General features: G+C 43.0%; 1 protein-coding gene across 4 annotated transcripts in view; it reads right to left on the bottom strand.

The window, feature by feature from the left end:
• The window catches only part of ASIC4 (acid sensing ion channel subunit family member 4), a 105177-nt gene that overhangs the window by 5382 nt on the left and 75026 nt on the right, over positions 1-24769 (bottom strand). For all 4 annotated transcript variants that reach the window (XM_020792105.3, XM_072985342.2, XM_078383467.1 and 1 more), the window contains 7 exons: positions 22273-22400; positions 19255-19414; positions 15685-15741; positions 14468-14621; positions 14180-14271; positions 12938-13017; positions 11725-11829 (listed from right to left, as the gene is read on the bottom strand). In XM_020792105.3, the coding sequence (XP_020647764.1) occupies positions 11725-11829; positions 12938-13017; positions 14180-14271; positions 14468-14621; positions 15685-15741; positions 19255-19414; positions 22273-22400 (776 nt within the window). The remainder of the gene's footprint in view (positions 1-11724; positions 11830-12937; positions 13018-14179; positions 14272-14467; positions 14622-15684; positions 15742-19254; positions 19415-22272; positions 22401-24769) is intronic.

Here is a 24769-nt window from a genome sequence, read left to right as displayed (position 1 = left end):
GATGCTCTCGATGGGACAGCCAATCTCCTCCTCCTGTATTTCTGCACTGGAATGCATATTTTCTGATGAGTTGCCAGGGCACATCTCTATGATGGAGCAAGCATCAGGCAAGCTTTTGTGGGTGCTTCTGCTTCTAGACAGTATATTTGCCTGTCTTTTTCAGAAACTGGCAGGGTTACTTTTAGGGGTTATAAAATGGTCAGTGGCTGTGCGGCTGGGAGTTGTAGACATAGTGGCAGTCCTTTCCAGAGCTGCCCCATTATCCTGATCAGCTCTAGCTTTAGCACCTTGGTCCCTGCCCTGTTGAATCTACCTCTTCCTTAAAAGACATAGATGTGGTAGAGGGAGGGAGGCAGGTGGATATAGGACTCTGCAGCTGGAATCCAGATTTGGAAGGATGCCACACTCTGCCACATTGAAAGAGATGAAGTTTCTGAATATTTTTATGCACATGGCTATAAATTGGTTAGGAACCCACAAGTCCCTAAGCGCTTTAACAAATAAGATGAAACGATAGCTTCATGAGGGCAAAGCCAGACCACGGCATGTTTCACATCATCACTTTCAGAGAAGCCCTGTGAGCCCAGCAACCATGCTTAGGGAGGAACATTACTCAAAATGAAAACGTACCAGGGAGATTAGAATGTCCAATCTAATTCATAACAGACCAGGCAGGTGATACTTAGCCAATGCATAAATAGGGTTAGCAGAATGATGCAGGGCGATTAAGTAGTAATTCCAAAGTTAATCAAATGTGGATTTCCAGGAAGGAAACTTATTTTATTTCTTTCACAGCAGGAGTCTAAATGTATTAGCACTCATAATATGAAGATTTCTGAGACTGTATACAGATGATAATTCCTCAAAGGTTTTGAGGTAGGAATATCTTTGCCCACTTTGCACATGGTTGTCTCCTTTTATATACCCTTCCTTGACTAACTTGATTTTTTAACTCCCCCACCTTAAAAAAAATTAAGGCTGAATCCATTTATCTTCTTGTCTAAATATCCATTACTATCATATCATTCTTTTAAAACTAAATAAATATTCCCAAAAGAGGGAAAAAAAAACCACTGCGTTTAAAGCAAAAAGTTATAGTTGAAGCACTATCTTCAGAGCAAACAAATTCAGACTACAGATAAGTCTCAATTCTCACTCAAAACATAGGTACATTCAGGCACCCTTCTTGAACCTTAGTCCACCCTAAGTACATTATGGCTTAAATCCTGTTTCTTAGTGTAGATCCACTGAATCAGCACAGAGTTCGTTAAGTCAACTCCTCCAAAAGTTCCATTGATTCAAAGAGGCCTACACCAGTTGTGACTTACTTTATTGTAGTAAGATGCAACTAGAGTAGGCCCACTTGAATCAAGGTACCTTTTGGAGGAATTGACTTACTAACTCTGCACTGATTCAATGGATCTATTCTAGTGTGACTTACTACACTAAACAAGATCTCAGCCATTGTTTGAATCCTTAAACCGGAAAACCTCTGTTTACTTAGAAATAAACAATTAAAACACTAGGCTTTCTCTTCCTACATAGAGATCAGTTGGAGTAAACTAGTGAAGATTGTGCAACTGGGGCTAGAACTGTGCTATTTGCAAATGCTGATATTACTAAAAGCTGCATTTCGGTTCAGCTCTTCCAGATCTTTAGTAAATGTTCCATACAGAGACTGGGGTAGTTACTGGAATTATGTGTAGTTCTTCTTTGAGAGAGAAGTCGATGTACCAGAAGCACACATCAATATGCCCAGCTTTGCGTGGGGAATGGATGTGTGTTTGGGAGGGTGTTACCCTTCAATCCTTCCTATTTAAACCAAAGGATTTTTTTCCCTCTTTTGAAGATTTACCTGCTTTTTTTTAAAAAAGGTAAGAACACACAGATATCAATGTTGGAAAAAGAAAGCCTGTCTTTACTGAACAATTTGCAAAAAAATTTTACTGTCTTAATAAACAAAGCAAATAGGACCCACAACTTCCATCAAACAGTTGAATCTCTAATGAAACTATACTTACTGCCAAAGGAGATATAGTTACCATTTAATTCTCTCTCTGAAAGAGACAGATAGTGCATAATGCAAGACGTAACTCACAAATCTGACACCCACCCCTGAGTAATTGGTGTGCTGCTCAAAGACTGTCCAAGAAAACACAATTTGGGATTAAATATACTCCAGTAAAAGTTACTTCCACCAAAAATTGCATCCCCTTATTGTCCTTCTAAATTACCTGCTTGGGAAAAACAGAATAAATAGAGGTTTCAAGGTTTCAGAAGGTTGCAGGACTGAGAAGGAGAACTGAAGATCTGTGAATAATACATGTAATAAAAAGCTTAAAAATGAAAAAAGTCTCCAGCATTAATGTCAATAAAGAAGGTAACATGAAAACTTCTCATGAGTCGGGAAATAACACAGTGCAAGACTACCTGCTTGCACATAACTATATCCCACAATGCAAAAAACATGTTCTCTTTCATTCCATTTTCTTTTGAATGGTGAAGGAAAACCAAGTAAAGTTGATCAGACCAGCCATGTAAAACTTGGGACATTAAAATTCACTAACCAGAATCCTCCTGTATATTTATACCAGCATTCAGTGTAATGGTGTAAATTGTGACAGTGAATTACCTTTATGGAAGAGTTGCTGCTTGCATTCCTAGTTTTGTGTCAGTTTCTGTGGCTTGGCACATGACAAGAAAAGTGAGTGGTAACTTACTAATTAGTGGCAATTCTCCACCAAAATGTATGGCATTGCACATATGCTAATATAAATCTGTAACAGGATTCTCACCTCTGATATGATGTATATGATTTTGTGGGAGTGTGTGTGGAGATTTCTGCAATTACAAAACAAGAAAACAGTACTTGCTTTTTCTAAAATGGTTTCAAACATTGTCACAATGATTTTGCACTGTTATAAAGCCACTGTTTCTGGATTAGGGTTAATGATATGGTGGAAGTTCCTCTAATATTTAAAAAGAATACTGTCAGTATATGGAGGAACGCGATGACAAAGCTAGACAGCATCTTAAAAAGCAGAGACCTCACCTTGCCAACAAAGGTCCGCATAATCAAAGCTATGGTTTTTCCAGTAGCGACCTATGGAAGTGAGAGCTGGACCATAAAGAAGGCTGACTGCCGAAGAATTGATGCTTTTGAACTGTGGTGCTGGAGGAGGCTCTTGAGAGTCTCCTGGACTGTAAAGAGAACAAACCTAGCCATTTTGAAGGAAATCAACCCTGAGTGCTTACTGGAAGGACAGATCCTGAAGCTGAGGCTCCAGTACTTTGGCCATCTCATGAGAAGAGAAGATTCCCTAGAAAAGCCCCTGATGTGGGGAAAGTGCGAAGGCAAGAGAAGGGGACGACAGAGGACTAGATGGATGGACAGTGTTATTGAAGAGATCAACATGAATTTGACCCAACTCCGGGAGGCAGTGGAAGACAGGAGGGCTTGGCGTGCTCTGATCCAGGCACGACTTAACAACTAAACAACAACAATATGGCTTTGATGGTAACAATTAGCGGGAGACTCTTACCAGTGGGGAGTTTGTACTACTTCCTTTGATTGCCTTGTTAAGCATGGATGTTAATTGTACTCCCTTTGTCTCACTACGCACATGGATTATATTTGTGAGTTCCTGCACCCTCATTTCCTCCTCTTGATTTCTTTTTCCTGTACCTTCATTTTGTGGGATGAACTTTTGTCCTTTGGTGCTTCCCTTATTTTCAAAGCTTATTTAGAGGGTGCAGAACAAGACAATATAAAAGAACCATCTGGAATAATCCAGAACATTAATTTTAACACTTAACTTAAAAAAAAACCCTATTGGTATTTTGGTATTTTGGAACAACTCCCCCCCCCCCAAGAAAAAACCCCAACAGCATGCATTTCAAGTTGGGCATTCCAAGAAGTATTTAATTCATCCAATGTCTCACAGTAGCTTACCAAATGCCTTCAAGAAGCCCCATAGGAAACATGCACACGGTGACATGCACGTTCCTTGTGTTTCCTAACAACTACTACCATTTCTAATACTGTACTGGAGTTAGTAAAGAGCCATCAGAATGACTGGCAACTGATAGGCTGACATTCCTTGCTTAGCAGAAAAAGCTTCTTTAGCTACAGCACCTAAAAACTCCATTGCTTCTTAGGGAGCAGAAGCAGCTCTGAGGTTGGTTGAGAAACATAAACTGGCACAGTGAAGCAGCCAAGGTAACCTGCATAGTCTTCAGCTGCTTGGCTCTCTTAGTGTGCCCATTTTGTGGTCAAAAGCTTAATACAATAACCTTCTGAGATGACATGATCCAGCTTCAACATCAGTAAGGTAATGAATCTGCTTCAGATTTTAATCTGAGCTACCAAGAGGCTGAACCTGCTTGGGGTTGGGGTTCAGCACTCTGGACAGCTGCTGTAAAGTTCAGGCTAAAATTTGAAGCATATTATCATCCCACGGGCTTTGGAACCACTAGTCATCCATGACAGCTCCCCAAATCTGCAGTTGGCATGACCAGCAACTTTTTCAACCTTTGTGATAGACCAAGTGAGTCAGAATTCCCTAAATCCTTGGTTTACATCATTATGCCTGGCAAACGGAGCAAGAGGCACCAGAATCAAGGTCTCCTCCCAATTAGCTACTTGACAACCTGGCTGGACTGACCTGACATTCCTTCCGGGCAAGTCCTGGGAGAGATGTTTTTTTAACCAGCCTGTAGAAAAGAGGCTGTGATTCTGTCCACAAGGTGGAGCTGTGATAACATATCCACTAGATTGGAATTTAGCTTGCACTGACTGTTTTCTACAGAAAACTTCTGATTTGCAAGGCATCTGCTAGAGCCACATCTCACCCAGAGGGTCCAAAGGATCACATAAATCTGCCTTGCAACTGTCTCACATAATTGATTTAACCCCATGTAATGCAGCATTGACCAACGTTCCAAAGGTAAACACTGCCCAAGTGCTTTTTCTGCTACAGAATAATGTAGTTATTTGGTGGAAATTCTCCCCTCTCCACCAACCAACAACAGCAACAACAACAACAACAACAAGAACTACAAACACTCCCCCCCCCCGCATTCCACAGATATTAGTTTCTGCACAGATGCCCCAATTTAGCTAGAATAGTTTCCACTGTGAGGAACCAGGGAAGAAATATATTTTTATAAAGTGCAATTCACATAATGTATTTGGTTGAAGTGACAAGGAGCTGCCTTATGGGCCCATCTAGCCCAATTGTTTCTGCTTTTAATGGATACAGACCATCAAGAGATTCAGACAAGGGCCCTTTCTAACTCTCCTTCTGAATGACAACTGAACTCTGAATTTTCTCTGTGGAAAAATATGAGGATTCAGAAAGGCTGGGTTTTGGAATTTGGCTCCTCAGCTCCCTGAGCCAGTGTGGTCAAGCTGGCTGACAAATTCTGGAACTTAAAGAGTGTGTGTGTGTGTGTGTGTGTGTGTGTGTGTGTGTGTGTGTGTGTGTGTGTGTGTGTGTGTGTGTGTGTGTGTGTGTGTGTACTCTTCCCAATTAGCTACTTGACTAATTGCAAACACACACATGCACACACACACACACTTTAAGTTCCAGAATATATCAGTGTGTGTGTGTGTATACACACACATATATATACACGCACACTAAAGTGTGTGTGTGTGTGTGTGTGTGTGTGTGTGTGTGTGTATACAGTATATATACTTTAAGTTCCAGAATCCTCTAGCCAGCTTGATTTTAGAGTTCCCAATCTTGAGTCTCCAAGATGTTCTTGGACTGCAACTCCCAGAAATACTACCCAGCACAACTAGTGGTGAAGGCTTCTGGGAGTTTTAGTCCAAGAACATCTGGGGACCCAAGGTTGGGAACTACTGTTCTAGGATAAATTCATGTTGAGAAATGAAAGGCATGTCCAAGCACAACTGCAGACTTATTGCACTTTTAGAAACATAGCCACACACATTAAAGGGAACTCTGTTAGCTTCATGTTCTCCTCATTCCAGGATTCCCTCAGGCAGCTGGTTGGCTACTGTGTAAAACAGAACACTGGATTAGCTAAGCCTTTGGTCTGATCCAGTATAGCATTTTCTTATATTTTTATACAGAGAGTGAGGGAAACCAGAGGTCCCCTTTGTGGGGAGCTTAGTTGTTTCAGAACAAGCTTCACGTAAATGAGAGATACTGGCTGTTTAGGAGCCCTTGCAGAAATTCACATGATTTCAACACTGAATGGCAATTCAGACTGGACAAAAGCAATTTTGTTTGCAGAAAAGATCTACTGCATGCTGGGAATTAAACCTCTGGATGCCGACTCTCACAGAAATCAATAGCAAAACTCTAATTTCCTTTAATGAATCAGATTGCCGCTTTCATGTCCAAAATCAAGATGACAACAAAGGGCCAGAAGGGATTCATGGGTCTATATGCAAGCCTTATGTATCCACCATTGCTTGAGTGGAATACAGAATGGTTTCCCCTCTCACCTTGGCCACTGAAGGATCAGCAGAGCCTTTTTGGTGCTAAGGATCACGTCCAAAGGCCCCGTGTGAGGTGCTCTCCCCCATGATATCCCATCAACCAGGTCACAAGGAACAGCAGCAGAACCTTCTCGGCACTCAAGGCCCGCTGAGAGAATAATCTGGCTACCGATTTATTTATGGCTGTTCCTGCAGCTAGGCTGAATTCCCAGGATTTCCAGCTTTTATTGACTTAAATGTTGGCAGCAGCAGGAAATTAAAGTAAACTCAGCTGCTAATTAGTTATCACTTGTCCAATGGCTCTAGAGCTAGCAAAAAAAATTGTCCTGTTTGACAGGCCTTCACTAACTTTGACGCCTGTATTTTATTTTTATACTACAGCAGGGCTCCTGAGATATTGAACACACCAGCAGGATGGCTCTTGCTTGTACCCTGTTGTAAAGCATATGGTACATGCCACTCATTCACTAGCCTGCTCACCTGAGATTACTATTTATTTATTTATTTATTTATTTATTTATTTATTTATTTATTTATTTATTTATTTATTTATTTATTTATTTATTTATTTATTTATTTATTTATTTATTTATTTATTTATTTATTTATTTTATTTTATTTTATTTTATTTTATTTATATCCCGCCTATCTAGTCTCATTGAGTCCATTCTAGGCGGCTTACAGCAAGCACAATACAATATATTAAAACAATTTTAAATAGGCAAGTAATGCATCTCCCTCTGTTTCTCCCTTTCTCCTCTCCCCCCCTCTCTCTCACACACACATACACAAATGCACACACACACACATGCTCACTTCCACTCACCGGTCTTCCAGGATTCTGGGGTCCTTAACATGGAAGAAGCGAACTCTCCACCCAGTCTCTTAGTTTTTGGGGGGCCCTTTATAAAATCAGTAGGGCACTGCAATTCAGGCTGCAATGCCACTGCTGGCCTTGGGCCCTGGGAAATGCTCTGCCACGCCACCCTTGAGCTGGCCCTGCTGGCCTCTTGTTCCATACAGAGAATGGAATAAATAGAATGGAATAGATAAATACATTTGGGAAAGATTCCCTTTCAGAAGGGATACTCCTTTGTGGAAGGCTCACTTCCGGGAGGCTCACCAAACCTTGTTTCAATCTCACAGGAACCCCCCCACACACACCTTTTTTTTAAAAAAACTTCACTGCTAAGCTCTCACTGGGGTCAGTGCAGATTGGCGCAGTCTGTGTTTGGAGCACTCTGTTCTACTCTCTTCCCATTCCCTGTCACCATCTGCCATAGTTTTTCCTCCTGTGTGGTTCTGTGTCCTTGAATCTGTACCTGACTCTCAGTCTTGGAGCCCATCCATTCATGTCTAAACAAAGGGTGACCTGGATCCTCCATCTGTTTCCGACATCCTTGATGACAGGCTACCTCCCTGTGGATTGATGGTGGGCCAGTGCTTCCAAGTTAGTACAAAAGACTGCGCATCTGTGTTGGTTCCTGGTAATGATACAGCAGATGCAATTTAGCTCCACATTGATCTTCTTTACCTGGGCAGGATCGTACCAGACAGGGGAGGCAATGTTTGCTAGAGCGGGTAGCCCAGAATGTTTATTCATCTGTACAAGGTTTCACACTTGCCAGCTTCCGAAGTACAGCACTATGGGGCTGGTTTTCTTCCTTGGTTTTGCTCTGGGCAAGCACAAGCTCCCTAGGGTGCTTTTCACGTTATCTTTTCCTGTTAGAGTTTAATTTCTAAGAGCTAGCCTTAACTGAAGGGCTTCCACTGGAACCATTACGAGAGACTTTATTATATCCATTGACTGAGCCTCACAAGAACACTTTCTCATACTGAAAGAGCGGGAAACATTTCTTGTCTTCACTGAGAGCACAGAGGTTATCAGGACACAGATATGTCTGTGAAGGCAAGGGAGGAAAAAGACCCAACCAAAATCGTCAGCTCCCTAAATCAGAGGACAGGCCCAGATTCTTTCTCCTTCTGCCTCTGTTTCTCTTCCCATTAATCTCAATGGGGCAAAGTGTCGATATGTAGTAATGAGGCCATTAGCAAACAATCTGCTGGATTTTAGATTCCCCCACCCTTTTTCAGTAGGTGCCTGCCACAATTCACAGCCACATGAGCATCTGCACTATAAAAATGACCTGTTCGCACATCTCTCTGAAAACCATTTTCAATATATTAGTGATGGTGCCAGAAGAATAGCCCCTGACCACAGTAGAAATAGCCGGGCATGAACCTTATTTGATTTTCCTAGTAGAGTGTACTGCCTCTGTATTTGGGGAGATCTATGTCAATGCTCTTCGTTCTTTCAGGTAAGAAAGATTGGTCTATGGGAAACAGGCCCCAGAAGTCACATGGGCATGATTATATTGCATGGTTTGAAACAATACAGGATCTAGAAGACAGAAGAATTTCCAACTTTCATTTAAAAACACCCACTTACCCACACATACACACTATGATGACAAATGTGTAAACATGTGGGCTCAGGGCAGCAATCTCTGTGACACCCTCCCCCCCTTTAGGTCTTAAATCAGTTTTTTTCCCCCCCAGCTCAAACAAGTTTTCTTAAAAATGCCCTTGAGTCCCAACACATTCCCTTTTATTTCTACTCTAATTCCTGGAGGGGGAAAAATGAGAAAGATATACTGATGCCAGAGTTGGAGTGGAGAGCAAAGGGCAGGGAGAACCTTGCCTCTCAAGCACCCTTTATGGAATGTGATTAATAAAGTGAAATGTAGTTTTTGAATTATGCTGTTCCACACAGTTGAACACACAAAAAATGCAAGGGCATTTTTTTCATATGCTTTTTTCCTGATCTATGGAACCAAAGGTCTCCAGAAATCTGCTCAGTTCTGCTCCCTCTGCAAACTCCCCCACACACGCCCAGCAGTCTGGCTGGGGTAACCCATTCAGTTCTCCTTCCAGTCTGTTTCATTCTCCCCCAGGAAAAAGACAGCTGAATGTACACCAGCTGAACCGACTGCTCAGCCTGTGAGGGGAGCACTGTCAGTGGGTTAGGTCCCTGACTAGGGAGAACAATAATAATTTTAAAATTCTGGATCTTTATTTGGCTTCCATAAAACAACAACCAGCTTGTATTGATATCTGACATATTCCCAGCCCACTCTTTCCATTGCTAAGCAGCCTTATCGGCTTCCACTTTGCTTGAGGTCTGACATTTATCAGCATCTTTTTAACGGGGTGATCTCTAAATGGCTCCTGCTCATAGGTGAGCAAACAGCCACCTTCTGATATTAGAACCCTTCTTTCTTTTAGTATATTGTCATGTGTGCAGTGTTAAAACTGCTTGGCTCCCTGATTTAAAGCTAAATAGAGTTATGGCAGTAGAGCATGAGCCACATCTTCTGCCAGCTACCCATGTCTTTAGAGTATGTAGCTACTATTATAGATTAGATTTGCTTGCTCAGTCATATCCTGCCAACTTTCCTTTCCTCGCTGATTTGCTTCATTAACCATTCACTACTGTAGGTCAATTTTTGTTCCAGAAACTGTTTCGGGGGGCAACCCTGCTTGCATCTTTAATTTATCATCTTGGTCTCTTGATTAAGATTCTATCAGCTTTCTACTTTTTCTTCAGAATTTCTCTGAGTTGTGTGTACTTCTGTGCATGTGTGCTGGATGCACCACAGTCCCTGAGATAATTTTCCTGAAAATCACCGCTAAATTGTTGAGACAGTAACAGGTTTTGATGGGAAAGCAACTTCCTGGGGCCAGGAGAGAATGCTGAATTTGGCACCGAATCACCACCAACCACCACCCCACCCAAAAAGGAAGGAAGGGGCAGAGAAGCACACTTCCTGCTTTAAACCAGTTTTTATTTATTTATTTGTTTATTTATTTTTGCTCCTGGAAGCTTCCTGGAATGTGACTGTTCATTCAAACAAGGTCTATGTTCCCTTTGCACTTCGTTTTCAAAGGCAGTTGTAACTTTTTTTTTTGCAAATTTGATCACATCAACCATTACAAAAACAGGCAGAATATATACGGTTTTTTTGGGGGAGGGGTGCATATGGTTAAGCCAACAGTTTCCCCCAACTGCATGTTCACAGCTGGCTTCCCATTAAGCTGTAGCATGTTATTTGTTTGGCCACAATAAATTTCTTGCACATAAACTATGCAGTATTGAGACACTCAGGCTGAGTAAGAAAGGTCTTTTGCTCATTGAGTATACTGTGGGATTATGTATTTTATAAATTGTCCTTTGCTAGGATGGTCTTGTAAGAAATTCCCAGTATTTATTGCAGCGGGCTCTTAGGAAAGGCTGAAATCCTGTCTCTGGAATTTCTGGAAGTAGCCTTACTCACCTCAACTATGTCCAATATAAATGTTTGTGTGCATGCACACATACATGCATCTACAGACACACACAAACACAGAGTCCCATCCAACTTAAAGATACTAGGAAACAGCATACAATTCCCCAGATAAATTCTCTCTCTCTCTCTCTCGCTCTCTCTCTCTCTCTCTCTCTCTCTCTCTCACACACACACACACACACACACACACACACGCCTCAGATATACACAATCCACGCCACAGCTGATGTATAAATATGTACATCTTCTTCCAACAAAAGGTTATTGTGAAATTTACATATGTATTATATACATAACAATATTAGCAGCGTCTGTAAAACACTGCTGAGTAGCCCAGTGAAATGGATCACCACGTACCAGAGGTTCAATTCCCCACTGTGCCTCCTGGGAGAAGACCCAGCCTGTGTAGCCTGGCGCAAGCAACACAGTCCCAGGGCGCCCCCAGAAGAAAGGAATGGTAAACCACTTCCGAGTACTCTCTACCTGGAAAATTCTGAGAAGGGCTGCCACAAGTCAGAACTGACTTGACAGCATATGATGATGATGATTAATCTGTATGCCTAGAGAGATTTATCTGTGTTGCGGTTATGAAAGAATAAATAAGCAAGCAAGCAAATAAAGCTTAAAATATAAGTTGCCCACACTGTTTTTGATCTCAGTAGGTACTGTGAAGATCTACCAAAAGAGCATACATCTTAATATGCAAAAATGTTAGGGCTTTGTCCTCTTTTCTCTCTCTTTCTCCTCTCTCTCCCTCTCCTACCCACCTCTGGGTTCAAAGCTGAAAAACAATTGCATTTGCTTACAAAGATGTCTCTGCTTCATTTTGAGATCTTTGTCTTGCAAACCTGCAGAAACTAGTCTGGTGAAGAAGGGACATACATGCACGCATGCACATACATATACCTGTTCTTTGATCTCCTCCAGTCCCAAGGTGGCAATGCTGCCTGAAGGCTTCTTCAGTGGAGGCTTGGTGCGCCGTAGGCCATGGGCCACTTTGTCACGGATCACCTGGGGCACAGCAAGAGAAATGTGGATAAATGGCAGCAATGCTGGAATTCAAATCTGTGTACCTCTTTATGGCACAAAGTGTATATGCTACAAACATTGCCCAAGATTGAAAAGTGACCTTTTATACTGCACCTCTCACAATGCCTCAGCCACTAAGGACACTGGGAACTCATTTCCTAAAGCAGTGGTTCCCAACCTTATGTCCCTCAGATGTTCTTGGACTAAAACTCCCATAAGTCTTCCTCACTAGTTGTGCTGGCCAGGATTTCTGGAAATTGTAGCCCAAGAACATCTGGGGGCCCAAGATTGGGAAACATTGCCCTAAGTTATTACTAGCTTAGGGATGTGATGGGGAACCTCTGGCCTTCCAACTATTGTTGGACTGCATTGCAATCACTCCATCATTGCTGACCATTGGCCATGCTAACTGGAAATGATGGGTACCAGAGTCCATCAAGAACTTTAGGGCCACAGGTTTCCCACTTCTTGCTTAGGGAAAAGCAGTACAGTATCTGTGTTTAGAGGAGGGCTGTGTCTCTATGCATTTAGTAGCGACACTAAAAGGTTACAGCAGTTCAATACTATTTTAATGGTATTGATTTGTAGTTTGGTGATGTAATGAGACTTTTCTGCTTCAGTTCAGGACAATGCACTAGAGTTCTCTGGCACAGCATTCTAAGCACATCATCAAACAACAAACCCCAGGATCTCATAGGATGAAGCCAGGATAGATGAAGAAGTTTTGCAACCGTATAATATAGATACACTCGGTGTTCAATAGGAAAACTCTGGTTTCAAGCCTTTGACCACAATTCAGTACATGTCATGATCTATTCTTTCCCAGGCATGCCTTTACCTCCAGGGTTGTCGAAGACACTTTGCTGCCTGAGGCAGAATAGCAAATGGCAGCCTCCTCATCATTCAAGGGACCTAGTGCCGAAAGCGGGCCAGGTCATTTCACCACATGAAGCTACAAGCACTACCCCCCCACCAATTCAATTATACCAAATAAAAGAACTAATCATTTGCTTTCCTTTCATGGCACCTAACATCTATTGCCTGAGGTGGCTACCTCACTCTGCCTAACAGGAGGGCTGGTCCTACTCACCTCGTAGATGTAGTCAAGGATTTCCAAGACTGTGAGGACACTGGCTCCAATGAACAGGCCCATTTGGCCTCCAATGTCCCCTAGCAGAAAAGGAGATGGTTAGGGCAAGAGAAAATCGGTGTGGAAGCCACCAATGGAGCTCCTTGGAGGGAAGGAGGTGGGGTTTTGTGTGTGTGCATGTGGGGGGGGTTGTTTTTGTTTTGTTTCCTCTGTGGAAAGAAAGAGGCAGTCCAAGAGGTGAGGTCACAGCCCCTGTTTTGGACACGGCCATGTTGGTTGGGGGATTCTGGCAGCTACCATTCAAAAAAGTAACTTTTAAAAGCTGTAGTTGATCCCTCAGGGATATAGTGCAGGAGAGGTGCTGATTTAATTGGCGGTCTGGAGAAAGGTAAGACTATGAATGGCAGAGAGGTTGGTGCCACTCTTCTTTCCTTGAGGCCATTCTCTTATTCTCTCCCACAGCTCAGGAAGTTTTTCTCAAGGCCCCCAGCCTGGAAGAGAAGGGTTCTAATTGGAATGGGCAGAGAAGCTGAAATAGGATGGGAGAGAGGTCACTCTGCTTCGTGTGCAAACATGCTATAGCTCTTGAATCAGGGTGTGCTCGGGGACACAGCTGGTGCCTGCTCCTGCTGCATCCCTACAGAGACTTGCCAAAAGAATGAGCTGCTGGGCTGCTCTTCACTGTGCCGAGGTGCCACCAATAATGGAGGTTAGAAGGCGTTCGTGCAGCCAAAGCTGACAGATGATAAAAGGGACCAATAAGGAACCACCAAACAGTACAGACAGTACAAAGTAGTGGTGGCCAATGGTGGCCCTTCAGAAGTTATAGGACTGAAATTCCCAGCTATGCCGGCTCAGACTAAGAGGCACTGCCCCCCCCCTTACAGCATCCAGAGGGCTACTATGAAGTCTTGGACATGGGCCTGGCAGTGCGCCTCATCCTGAGGAAACAAATCCTGAAACAAGACCAAGATGCTTTCAGACAGTACATGCCTATGTATCTGCTTGTTTCTCTGCCTGAATCCTTGTCTTCTCTCCTCAAATCCTACTTCGTCTCCAGAGCACTTGCCCCAGAAATTGGGAATGTTCCCATTTCGGAGTACAGTACCCAGAATCCCACAGCCAACATAGCCGCTGCCTGGCCACGTAAGGACACGCCACCTCACTGGCCATTGGCAATTTTGACCAAGCCTTAAAGTAAGGATGGTGGCCATAAGGGAAGAGCTGCATATATTCACTTACCCAGAAGCCCCGCCAGGTTGTATGCTTTCTTCTGTTCAATCGACTCGTAGTTCAATGCCTCAAAGAAGATGTCCAGCACCAAGAAGTTCTCCCTGACAGCATAGGGAAGAGGAGCGAGAGGACAGAGAAGGATCCAGAGCCTGAGCTTTCTCGCATATATCCCCACACACTACCCCTTCTGTGGATTACAGTCTTGGGGGGGGGGTTGTCTTCCACACCCTTGCAGGCCCACCCATCCGCTTAGCCTTTGGATGAGACTGTACAACACAGGAGGAAGGAGACACTCACCGGATGTAGGTTTCATTGCGGTTGTACTTGCGAGCGAGGTACCGGGCCGAGCCTTTGTTGGGAATGCGCACCATCGAGATCTCCTTGCCGTAGCGTGTCATATTGCAGGGTGTGGGACATACACAGCGCTCCTGGGAATCTTCCACAGCTGCATCTGTGAATATAGAGGCATACGTCAGGCAAGAGAGGGATCCCCTAGATTAGAACAACACTGAAAAGTGCCACCCATCCATTGTCTAGGGCTGGGACCCAAGAAAGAGGCTTTTTATTTCAATTTCAGTCCAGCAGAGAGCATCTGAAATCCAATAATTTTGGATTCCTAAAAGGAAGGGTCCTGAATTGTTCATACTTCTATCACCTTTCCTCTACCATGTTACTTCCACTTGATCCACGTATGTAAGGTCTTTCTCCTCCTTCTGTTGCCTCATCCTCACCGCCTTTCTGCCAGCTGGGTCTCCCCTCTGTTCTCCTGCCACTGCCTCCTCTACTGCCACAACTGGTCTTTCCCCTCCCTCTCCTTGCTTTTGAAGCACCAGAACCCCAGCCCAGCTGAAAGGATCTGAAACAATCAAGTTTATCAAAAGGATTTCAGGTTTATCAAAAGGATTGGGGAGAACGGCAGGATGAAAATATTTTAAATGACAAGCAAGCAAATAGACAAACAGACAGACAAACAAGTCGGTACCTAATGATCCAAAAACTAATGAGGCACAACACACACACACACACACACACACACACACACACACACACACACACAGAGAGAGAGAGAGAGAGAGAGAGAGAGAGAGAGAGAGAGAGAGAGAGAGAGAGAGAGAGAGGCACAGGCAGAACCTGGAATGAATGAATCATGGAATATTTTCCTATGTACATCCTTAGAAATGACAATCTATGAAACGAGGTTTCATGGCTCAGTTCAAAGGGTGAGCATCATGCAAACTGGAAGAAAGCATCCAAAATCTTAAGTGTTGCCCACTAGACAATTCCAAATGCAGGAATTCCTTTGCACAAATCTGGAAGCGGGGGGGGGCTCACAGCACCTAGGCAGAATCAGGCCAGGGCCAGCAGTTCTCCAACCTTGCTTTCTAGCTAAACATCCAAACCACAAATCTGCTCCCAAAAGGTACAAGGGGCTGTACTTCACTTTAACCGACGTCTGAGATTCTTTCCTAGTGCAATCCCCAAATCAGCTGTTCAGTAGTTTCAGAAGGACTTACCTAGTGTGTGATCAGCACATTCAATGTAGACATTGGGTGAGCAGATGGTTTCATTACCTGATAGAGAAGGAACCAGTCAATGAGCAAACTAAAGCAGTCTGGTTATGTTCCCCAACCCAAATGAAAACCCTTTTTGTCTCAAGTGGCAGGGAGGGGAGACTGGTAATTTGGCTAAGCATTTCTTAATGGTTGCTTAATATTACAAGTTAGAATGTTTCTTTCCTTTTATTTATTCAACTTGTATACCATCCCATAGTGCAAGCACTCACTGGGTCGTTCACAACATAATTATACTAAATCACATAAAAGAAAAAAAAACACAATACAAATAAATATAATAACATCAATAAAAGCACTGTAGCTAACTAAACCTATCTTAAATAAGCAACTTGAAACATCTCTGGTAAAACAGACTAATAAAAAGCAGCTTTAAGTAATTCTGTTTTAACTAATTTCTTAAAAACTGAGATGGAAGGCACCTGGCGAACCTCTCTTAGACGTTTATTCCAGAGGTATTGGGCCACAACCAAAAAAGCCCAGTTCCTGATAGCCACTCTTTTGACCTCCTTTGGTGTTACCTCTTTTAGCATTATGAACTGTGAAGAGCAGGTGGGACAGGTTTTGTAGGAGAGACATTCCGACAGGTATCAAGGACCTAAACTGTTTACTTTTCTATGTTGCCTGTCTCCCAGTTAAGGGATCTCATGCAGTTTACAAGTTGATAAAAACAACAACAAACCAACTAAGACCACAGTGTTTTGTGACATTAAAAAAAATTAAGCATATAACAGTATTAAAACAATTTGTTAAAATTGTTTTTTAAACCCTTTAAACACACATAAAATAATAGTAACATCAAGCATAGAAAATGAAATAAATGCCCAATTAGTTGCTAAAAACCTGTCTGAAAAAGACAACCTTCACCTGTCACTGGAAGGATGTGTGTGTGTGTGTGTGTGTGTGTGTGTGTGTGTGTGTGTGTGTGTGTGTGTGAGAGAGAGAGAGAGAGAGAGAGAGAGAGAGAGAGAGAGAAGGCCTTCTTGCATATTTCCACCAGATACGCCTCTGAAGGCAGTGAGACTGAAAGAAAGGCCTCCCCTGAAGATCTTAAGAGCTGAGAAGATTCATACAGGGAGATACAACAGCACCAGTGTGCCATGCTTAGGTCAAATATTAATGGATGAGTTTCAATTGGTGAGACCCGAGGATGTGGACAGGATGTTTGGATATGTCCGTTCTACCACCACTCTGCTCAACCCTTGCCCATCTTGGCTAATTGGAAGATCTGCCAGGGGGGTTCGCACTTGGGTCCAGGAGGCCGTGAATGCCTCTTTGAGAGAGGGAGTGGTCCCTACCACCTTGAAAGAGGTGGTAATTCGACCACTCCTTAAAAAGCCAAACCTGGACCCAAGGCTGGTGGCTAACTACCGACCAGTGGCGAACCTCCCTTATTTGGGCAAAGTGTTGGAGCGGGTTGTGGCCGGGCAACTCCAGGCGCTGCTGGATGAAACGGATTTTCTGGATCCATTTCAATCAGGTTACAGGCTGGGTTTTGGTACAGAGACTGCCTTGGTCACCCTGTACGATGACCTTTGCCGGGAGAGAGACAGGGGGAGTGTGACCCTGTTGATACTCCTGGACCTCTCAGTGGCTTTCGACACCATCGACCATGGTGTCCTTCTGAATAGGATGGGTGGATTGGGAGTTGGGGGCACTGTTTTACGGTGGTTCTGCTCCTTCCTAGCTGACCGTGTCCAGAGGGTGGTGCTGGGGGACAGTTGCTCTGCCCCATGGCAGGTCTACATGGGGCTGTCTTTGAAGACGGTCCGGTGACTGCAACTGGTCCAGAATCGAGCTGCGTGGCTGGTGAGTGGTGGGGCTGCTAGAGAACACATCAAGCCGATTCTGTTTAATTTACATTGGTTACCAGTTGCTGCCCGGGCCCAATTCAAAGTGCTTGTTTTGACATATAAAGCCCTAAACGGCTTGGGCCCTGGATACCTGAAGGACCGCCTCCTTCCATATGAGCCTACCCGGCAGTTAAGATCTAGCCAGGGGGCCCTTTTGAAAGAGCCATCACTCAAGGAGGTAAGAGGGATGGCTTGTAGGCAAAGGGCCTTTTCGGCAGCTGCCCCCAGACTATGGAATGCCCTCCCGACTGAGATTCGTCTGGCGCCGACGTTGATGACATTTCGGCGCCAGGTCAAAACCTTCCTGTTCCAGTAGGCTTTTAATTGAAATAACATCAACTGTGGGTCCTGATGACAATTTTAACTGTATTTTAATCATTTTATCTTTTATTGTATATTAATTGAATTTTAATTGTTGTAAGCTGCCCAGAGACCTCTGGGTAGAGTGGGCGGCATATAAATAAAATAAAATAAAATAAAATAAAACAAAACAAACAAACAAATAAAATACAACAGAATGCTTAGCAGCATTAAAGATGAATACATTCATTGTGACAAATACGTCCACAGAAGTGTATTCAGTTCAGCTTTGTCTAATGCAAGTAATGAGAAGCTCAGAGATGGAAGCCATGAAGGTGATATACCAGCTGTCTGTGGGGCAGGCACAGAAAGGATGCACATTCAAATCCTACATGTTCCCAGATAGGAAATGGGGAGACCAGAACGTGGAAACATTTGTGTAATCAGTGCTAATGTTGAATAATTAAAAGTGCTTAGCTTTGTTGACATTAAAATGTCAAGAAATTTTAATAAATTTAATTCACTAGTTAAATATTAAAATCAACGAATTTCCTTAAAAAGAATTTTTAAAGTCGGTAATTATATGAGCCCATTGATCATAATTCAAAAATAACTTCAGCGGCATGTAACAATTAGAATAACTTGTTTTTAAATTCACAATTGAAAATGTTAACAAATGAAGGTTAACAGATTATTTTTTTTATAATTTTCTCCTGTGTTTTGGAGGGGACACCATGTTATAATCCTATTCCAGAGCTGCCCAAATGACTGTCCTGACTGTGGACACAGAGGAGGTCGTATATCTGGTCTAACAGATTGATCTCAGACTGGTCCCATAGCTGACTGTGGGCAATTTGAACCCTGCTGATTTATAGACAAGTGTCTCCTGCTGTTTAGGGCAGGCCAAGTGTTCTTATGCCCCTAAGTAAGGCACTGGAGACAGCACACCACAAGGGTGAAGGACAGAGCAGTGCCTCCCCAACCTGTTGTCTGCCAGATGTGTTTAACTAAATGGGGATTGTGAGAGATCAGTTCCTCCCCTTTCAGGAGGGTGCTAAATTGGGGGAGGGTGGCATGGAGAATACAAAGGGTTGCCCCTGTCATGTCTACTCACATCCTTGTGTTTTCATGCAAGACAGAGACAATAATCAGGTACAGAAATGAGTGAGAGGGGAAAATGTCGGTGGATTTTTCCATTCAAGCAACAGGAGCTACGTAGGCCAGAAACAAAGGCAGTGTTCCCCTAAAAGCACAAGCTAACATGAATTCCTTGAGTAAGCCCAGGAGCTGGCCGCAGCAGCCACTGCCCGAGATACAGCTAGCATCACTGGTGCTCAGAGGCAGGGAAGGGTCGCCTTACCTGGCATGTGCACCATGCGGCACTGGCAGTTCCGCACCACGGCCTCTTTCTCACACTGCAACCTGCACGCAGCAATGCTATAGCTGTCATAGCCCGGCAGGACCTGCTCCCCCTTCACACTGGCCCGGCAGCTCCCCCAGGGCTGGGGCAGATATGTCAGCTACAAAGGGAAATGCCAAGAGAAATCAGTTCCCTGACCAAGAGGGGGGAGACCAAGAACACCTTTGTCCCTGCAGCCGTGGGGCAGATTACGTGGCTCCCATGGCAACTCATCTTCCAGCAAAGCTCTTTAGTCCACCCACCCACCCACCCACTCCCACACACGTACACACTATGCCCAGAAGCTCTGCTGTCAATAACCTTTACTGGTGCTTGTTTCTTGCCCCTGTTCAGAGGAAAGTTCAACCTCATGCCTAAGGCACCATCCATGAACTCCATATTAAGGTTATCAGGAAAAATGGTAGCATCTGATTTTTACAGATTTGCTTGACATTCCAGAGTCAAGTAGTTTTATTATATTCTGGATTTTATTACACTCTCAATATGGATTTGCAGAATGGATATAAGCACCCTGGAATAGAATAGTTCTTTGCAGAGAGCTAGTGCAGGGGCCAACTGTTGGAGCTGAGGAAGCTCCTAGTTCAAAGTTATCTTAGTGACTGCAGAATTCCCACAACCTCCACACTCTTTCTTCTCCCTGTATGCAACACCAGGATGATAGTACTGTTGTCCCAGGGTTGTTGTGTAAGGGTTATTGCAGTGGTAACATATCTAGTACTTGCCATCCATTCCTTGTGATGTGTCCTCTGATGACTTGAAATGGGCTAGGTGTGGATCCTAAGCCACTGGCCCTGAAAAGGCAGAGGATTGGCCCGTGTACCTCTCTGTAATCCATATCTAATGAGAAAGCCTACCTGATGTAACCAATCAACCTCCTTCTGGCAGATGCTGACAGAAGGAAATGAAATGAACCTTCAAGTGACAATATGTTGACTTCAATTTTTAAAATATTTTTTTTACTGCGAACGTTTCCTTTCATTGTAATGCCAGGGAGCTCTCTGAGGCTAGAAATGGAGCTTTTGATGCATAATCAGAGTTGCCACCTGGCTCGCAGGAAGGAGGATTTGTTCATCTGCATATGCCAATCTGTTGATAAATACGAACACTTTCAGATTGCCCTCTGCCGAATGCTGAGACTGAGCTAAAATTAAAACAAAGCTTGGTGGCATCAGCGGAGTTTAATCTGAACCTGACGATGGAGGGAAGAGGAGGGGAGGGGAGGGAATCGGGATACTGGCAGAGTTTAATGCAATGAATGCGGTGTCTGATAAAGAGAGTCTTCTCAAAGAACAGAGTCTTGGATAAGATTTTTGCTTCTTGATTGAAGTCACCATGCACAGTTTACTCTGATTATTGGAATTGTATTTTACTATCTCAGGCTTTCCCTCAGTTCTTAGTGCTCAAAGAATCAGTCATCTAGGCACCTCTTCAGATACCATTAATAACGTCATCAATTTTTTTTCTCCTAGAGTCTATTTACATTTAACAATAATATTACTTTTATACTATTTTAACCTTCACAGCTTTCTCTTGGGATTTCTGGGAGTTGTAGTTTCTTGAAAGCCTGAGGTTTCTTTGTCAGAGATCCTTATTATTTTATTAAATTATATTTGCCATGGTTCCTTGAAAAGAGGCAATAACCATTAAAACAATTAAGCACCATAGTGCAGATGACAAAGAGGACTGGAAAAGAAAAAGGACAATAATAAAAACACAACCCTCTTTAGAACTTTACAGTGTCTTCCTCAAACTGCAGTAGAGTTAGATGAAGAGCCACTTAGTGCCCTGACTAAGGATGTGTCCACACTATGAAATTTGGTGTGATCTGGCCAGTGCTTATCTTCAGTGCAACCTATTTTAACTTTGGGTTACCATCTGTGAAGGCACAACAAAACCATTTTGCATCTCAATGAATCGTGCCCAAAAGATTGCATGCCCTAACCCTGTGCCAAAAAGATATGGGCCAGCTCTTAAAGGGGATCGTTTTATGTAGAAACACAAGTGGACAAGGTCTTTTTTGTCCTGCGAAACGGTGCTATCGGGGAACCACATACCATAACTATATGCCAGTGTGGACAGGCTCAAACATTCAGATGTGTTATGTGGCTGTGCACAGATAGAGCCATTGCTTTATTTAACCTCTCTGCAAACAAGGGTCCATATAGGTCTAGCGTATGAAGTGGTAAGTGGAGTTTATGACAATAGCTCACATCCAGCTCATGCAGGTGGACTGGATTTGGGTGGGAACTCCACTGTTAAGAAAAGTATTAACAGCTCAGTGAAAACCCTGTGTTCCTCAACAGAGGTTATCCCCTTCCCCCAACCAATCTGTCTGGTTAAAACAGACCAAATAAGAACCCTACTAATTTCTAACATATATTTATTTTTACTGGTATTCATTATTAGCTGCTTTGATTAGTACATCATTAAAGCTGCTCCCCGCCTCCTTTCCACCTATGTCTGCTCATGGAGGGAGTCTAGGAAGAAGCATGCATTGAAAAGAGTTTATATTGATCTTTCTATTCAGTGCTATTGTGGCTGGTGGTGTAAGCTACCTTGCCAATGTCAGAGTGATCTCTCTTTCTGCTGGGGGGGGGGGCAGAAACTTGTGCCTTCCAGATGTCAAATACCAGAAACCAGAGCCAGTACTGTTAGTGGTAAAGCAGTGGTCCCCAACCTTGGGCCTCCAGATGTTCTTGGACTGCAATTCCCAGAAGCCTTCACTACCACCTCTGCTGGCCAGGATTTCTGGGAGTTGAAGTCCAAGAACATCTGGAGGCCCAAGGTTGGGGACCACTGTGGTAAAGGATTCTGGAACTTGTAATCTCAAACATCTGGAGAACCAGAAGCTATGCAACCTTGCCTGATTCTCCTCATTTTCAGATGCTACCGCCCATTTCCAGCCCCCACTTTTTCTGAACCTGGAGCTTCCCACCTTCTCTGCCCTATGGCTCTTACCCGCTGTTCCTGGCATGATACAAAGGTCTGGAAGCCAGGAGAGACTCCAAAACCCAGCTGGTGGATGTAGGGTGGCTCATCCTGGCTGTGGATCTGTACTCGAATCCCTGCTTCAAATGATGTCTCATCTGCAGTTGGAAGCAATCGTGCCATAATTAATTTACCAACAGAATGTTTTGCGGCATCTTTAAAATGAAGAAATGTTATTTAACGTAAGTTGCTACCAGCTGAAATCCTGTTTCTTAGCATAATAACCCACAATTAAAGTACATCCATTGTAGCAATGGAAATTATGGAGGAGCTGATCCAGTAAATCTCCACTGATTCAATGACTCTACAGGTACTTGCGATTCCCTATTCTAAGCAACAGGATTTTAGCCAATGACTACTGCTCCCATTCTTCAGATGCATAGAGGATAGACTCAATAAACAGACATTTGCACACACAAAGGGAAGAGGAAAATGTTAAAAGTTATTCTTGTTACACCAGTTAGTTTAGCTTGATTTGAGCAAAATAAATCCATTTGTGTTACGTTTTGCATTTAGACATCCCTAGCCTTTCCAAGAACTCTGAAAGCAGCTGCTTTTTGCTTTACCAAGGGTTCCCGTTAGTTTTCAAGGATTCACAAAACACAAAGGTTCCGTTATTGGTATTTACTCCATTTCCCCCAAGATTATGAGCATGCTACCAAGAGCACCAGTTTCCATAGACTCCATCATAATGGATGTTGACGCATCTGAAGTGATGATATGTGCAGACCAAGGAGCCTTGTAACTGCAAGAATTTCTTAATGTAATGCATAACAATCACTGAAATGTTCAGATAGTTGTTGTAAATATTCATGTTATTCAAGTATTGCTTTTCTGAACAATTTGAACAGGGTGTAGAAGAGAGTCAACAAAGTGCAGTCTATGGCTCCAAACATTTAAACTTTTTGGTTTAAAAAACTTATACTGTAGTTTTTTTTTCTCAGAAAGTCCCCTTGTGCCCTCTGTGGATATAAGGAAAATTTCCCCTCCAATTAGTTTAAGAGCAGAGGCCTTTAAAAACCAACCAACCAACCAACCAGCAAGTAACTTACAACAGGAACAGCCAAAAAAGTGAAATGTTTCCTTATACGTAGTTACTAGAAAGCATGGCATTCTCCTCCCCCCCTCCCTGCATTGTTGTTACTGTTGCTGTGTTGGCTTAGAACTGAAGAAATCTGGATTCAAATTTGCACTCCTCCACTGAAATTAATTGGTGTGGGTGGCAGCAATGGTTAAACTACTCCTTGATAATTTCACATACCTTGAAAACTCTGTTAGGCTCACTGTGAGTCAGAAAGTGACTACACAGGCATTAAGCCCATTGTTTGGATCATTGTGGGGACAGGCTGGTTCACTCTTGAAGCTGATGATCAGATGACATCTTTGTTGGAGTGAACTAGCCTACCCCCAAGAGCATTCCTACCAGTGTCTGTCTGCCTCCTGCCAAAGGCTTCTACTTTTTTTGTGCTGTTAGAATCATTCTCTATTGGTTTGTTTCTAGCACATGTGATCAATGGAAATGAACCAAAGTGAACCTTTCTCTTGGAATTTCCCATATTGTGAAGTGGCTTAAAAATGTTTGAGACCCTTGTGTTAGAATGTTGCCATTATATAAAGATAGCCAATGTACCTATTTCATATGCATAGCAAAGCCCAGTATATAGTGTTCCTCAATGAACCATGGGAAAACAGCAATTGTCTGAAATACATAAAGGTATTACCTTCCCTACCTTTGCTAGAACAAAGGTACCATAAAACAATAAAACAAAATTCAGGATTTTCCTGAAGGAATTTCAAAGTACTATCACTTAGAAAGAAATTTCAAAGGAACTTCCTGGGAAAGAAAATTCAAAGGAATACCAATTTAAATTATTCATTTTATGGTTCTTTGTGTGTTTCCTGTACAGTATAGCTATGTGTTATCTTTGGCTCTGTAGACTGTCTTTATACGCACTGCTGTTGTGTACATATATGACTGTCTCTGCAGACAAATTCTTAAGTGAAAAGTTCCCCAGAGCTTCAGATTTGTATGCCACTTGGATGTAAGGATCACAACAAATGGCAGACCAGGCCTCATAGCAACCATATTTAGCTTGCTCCAGCCTGCTCCAAAGAGAATGTGGAGACAGGCTCTAAGAAGCAAGCTAGCAGCTCGTAAAGGTAAAGGTTCACCTTGACAATTAAGTCTAGTCGTGTCTGACTCTAGGGGCTGAAGACCCAGCATTTGTTTGTAAGCCGAAGAGCCAGCATTTGTTCGTACATACTTTCTGTGGTCACATGGCTGGCATGACTAGACATGGAATGCTGTTACCTTTCCACCAAGGTGGTACCTATTCATCTACTTGCATTTATATGCTTTCAAACTGCTAGCTCATAACAAGCACCTAAATTAGAAAAAAAATATTTTTGAGGGTGAGAGAAGTGGGAGCACATGTGGCATTCTTCTCATTGAGTATCTACCACCTAT

This window comes from Pogona vitticeps, chromosome 1, assembly GCF_051106095.1.
Source record: "Pogona vitticeps strain Pit_001003342236 chromosome 1, PviZW2.1, whole genome shotgun sequence".
NCBI classification, from domain to species: Eukaryota; Metazoa; Chordata; class Lepidosauria; order Squamata; family Agamidae; genus Pogona; species Pogona vitticeps.
This window is presented reverse-complemented; position numbering and strand designations above follow the sequence as displayed.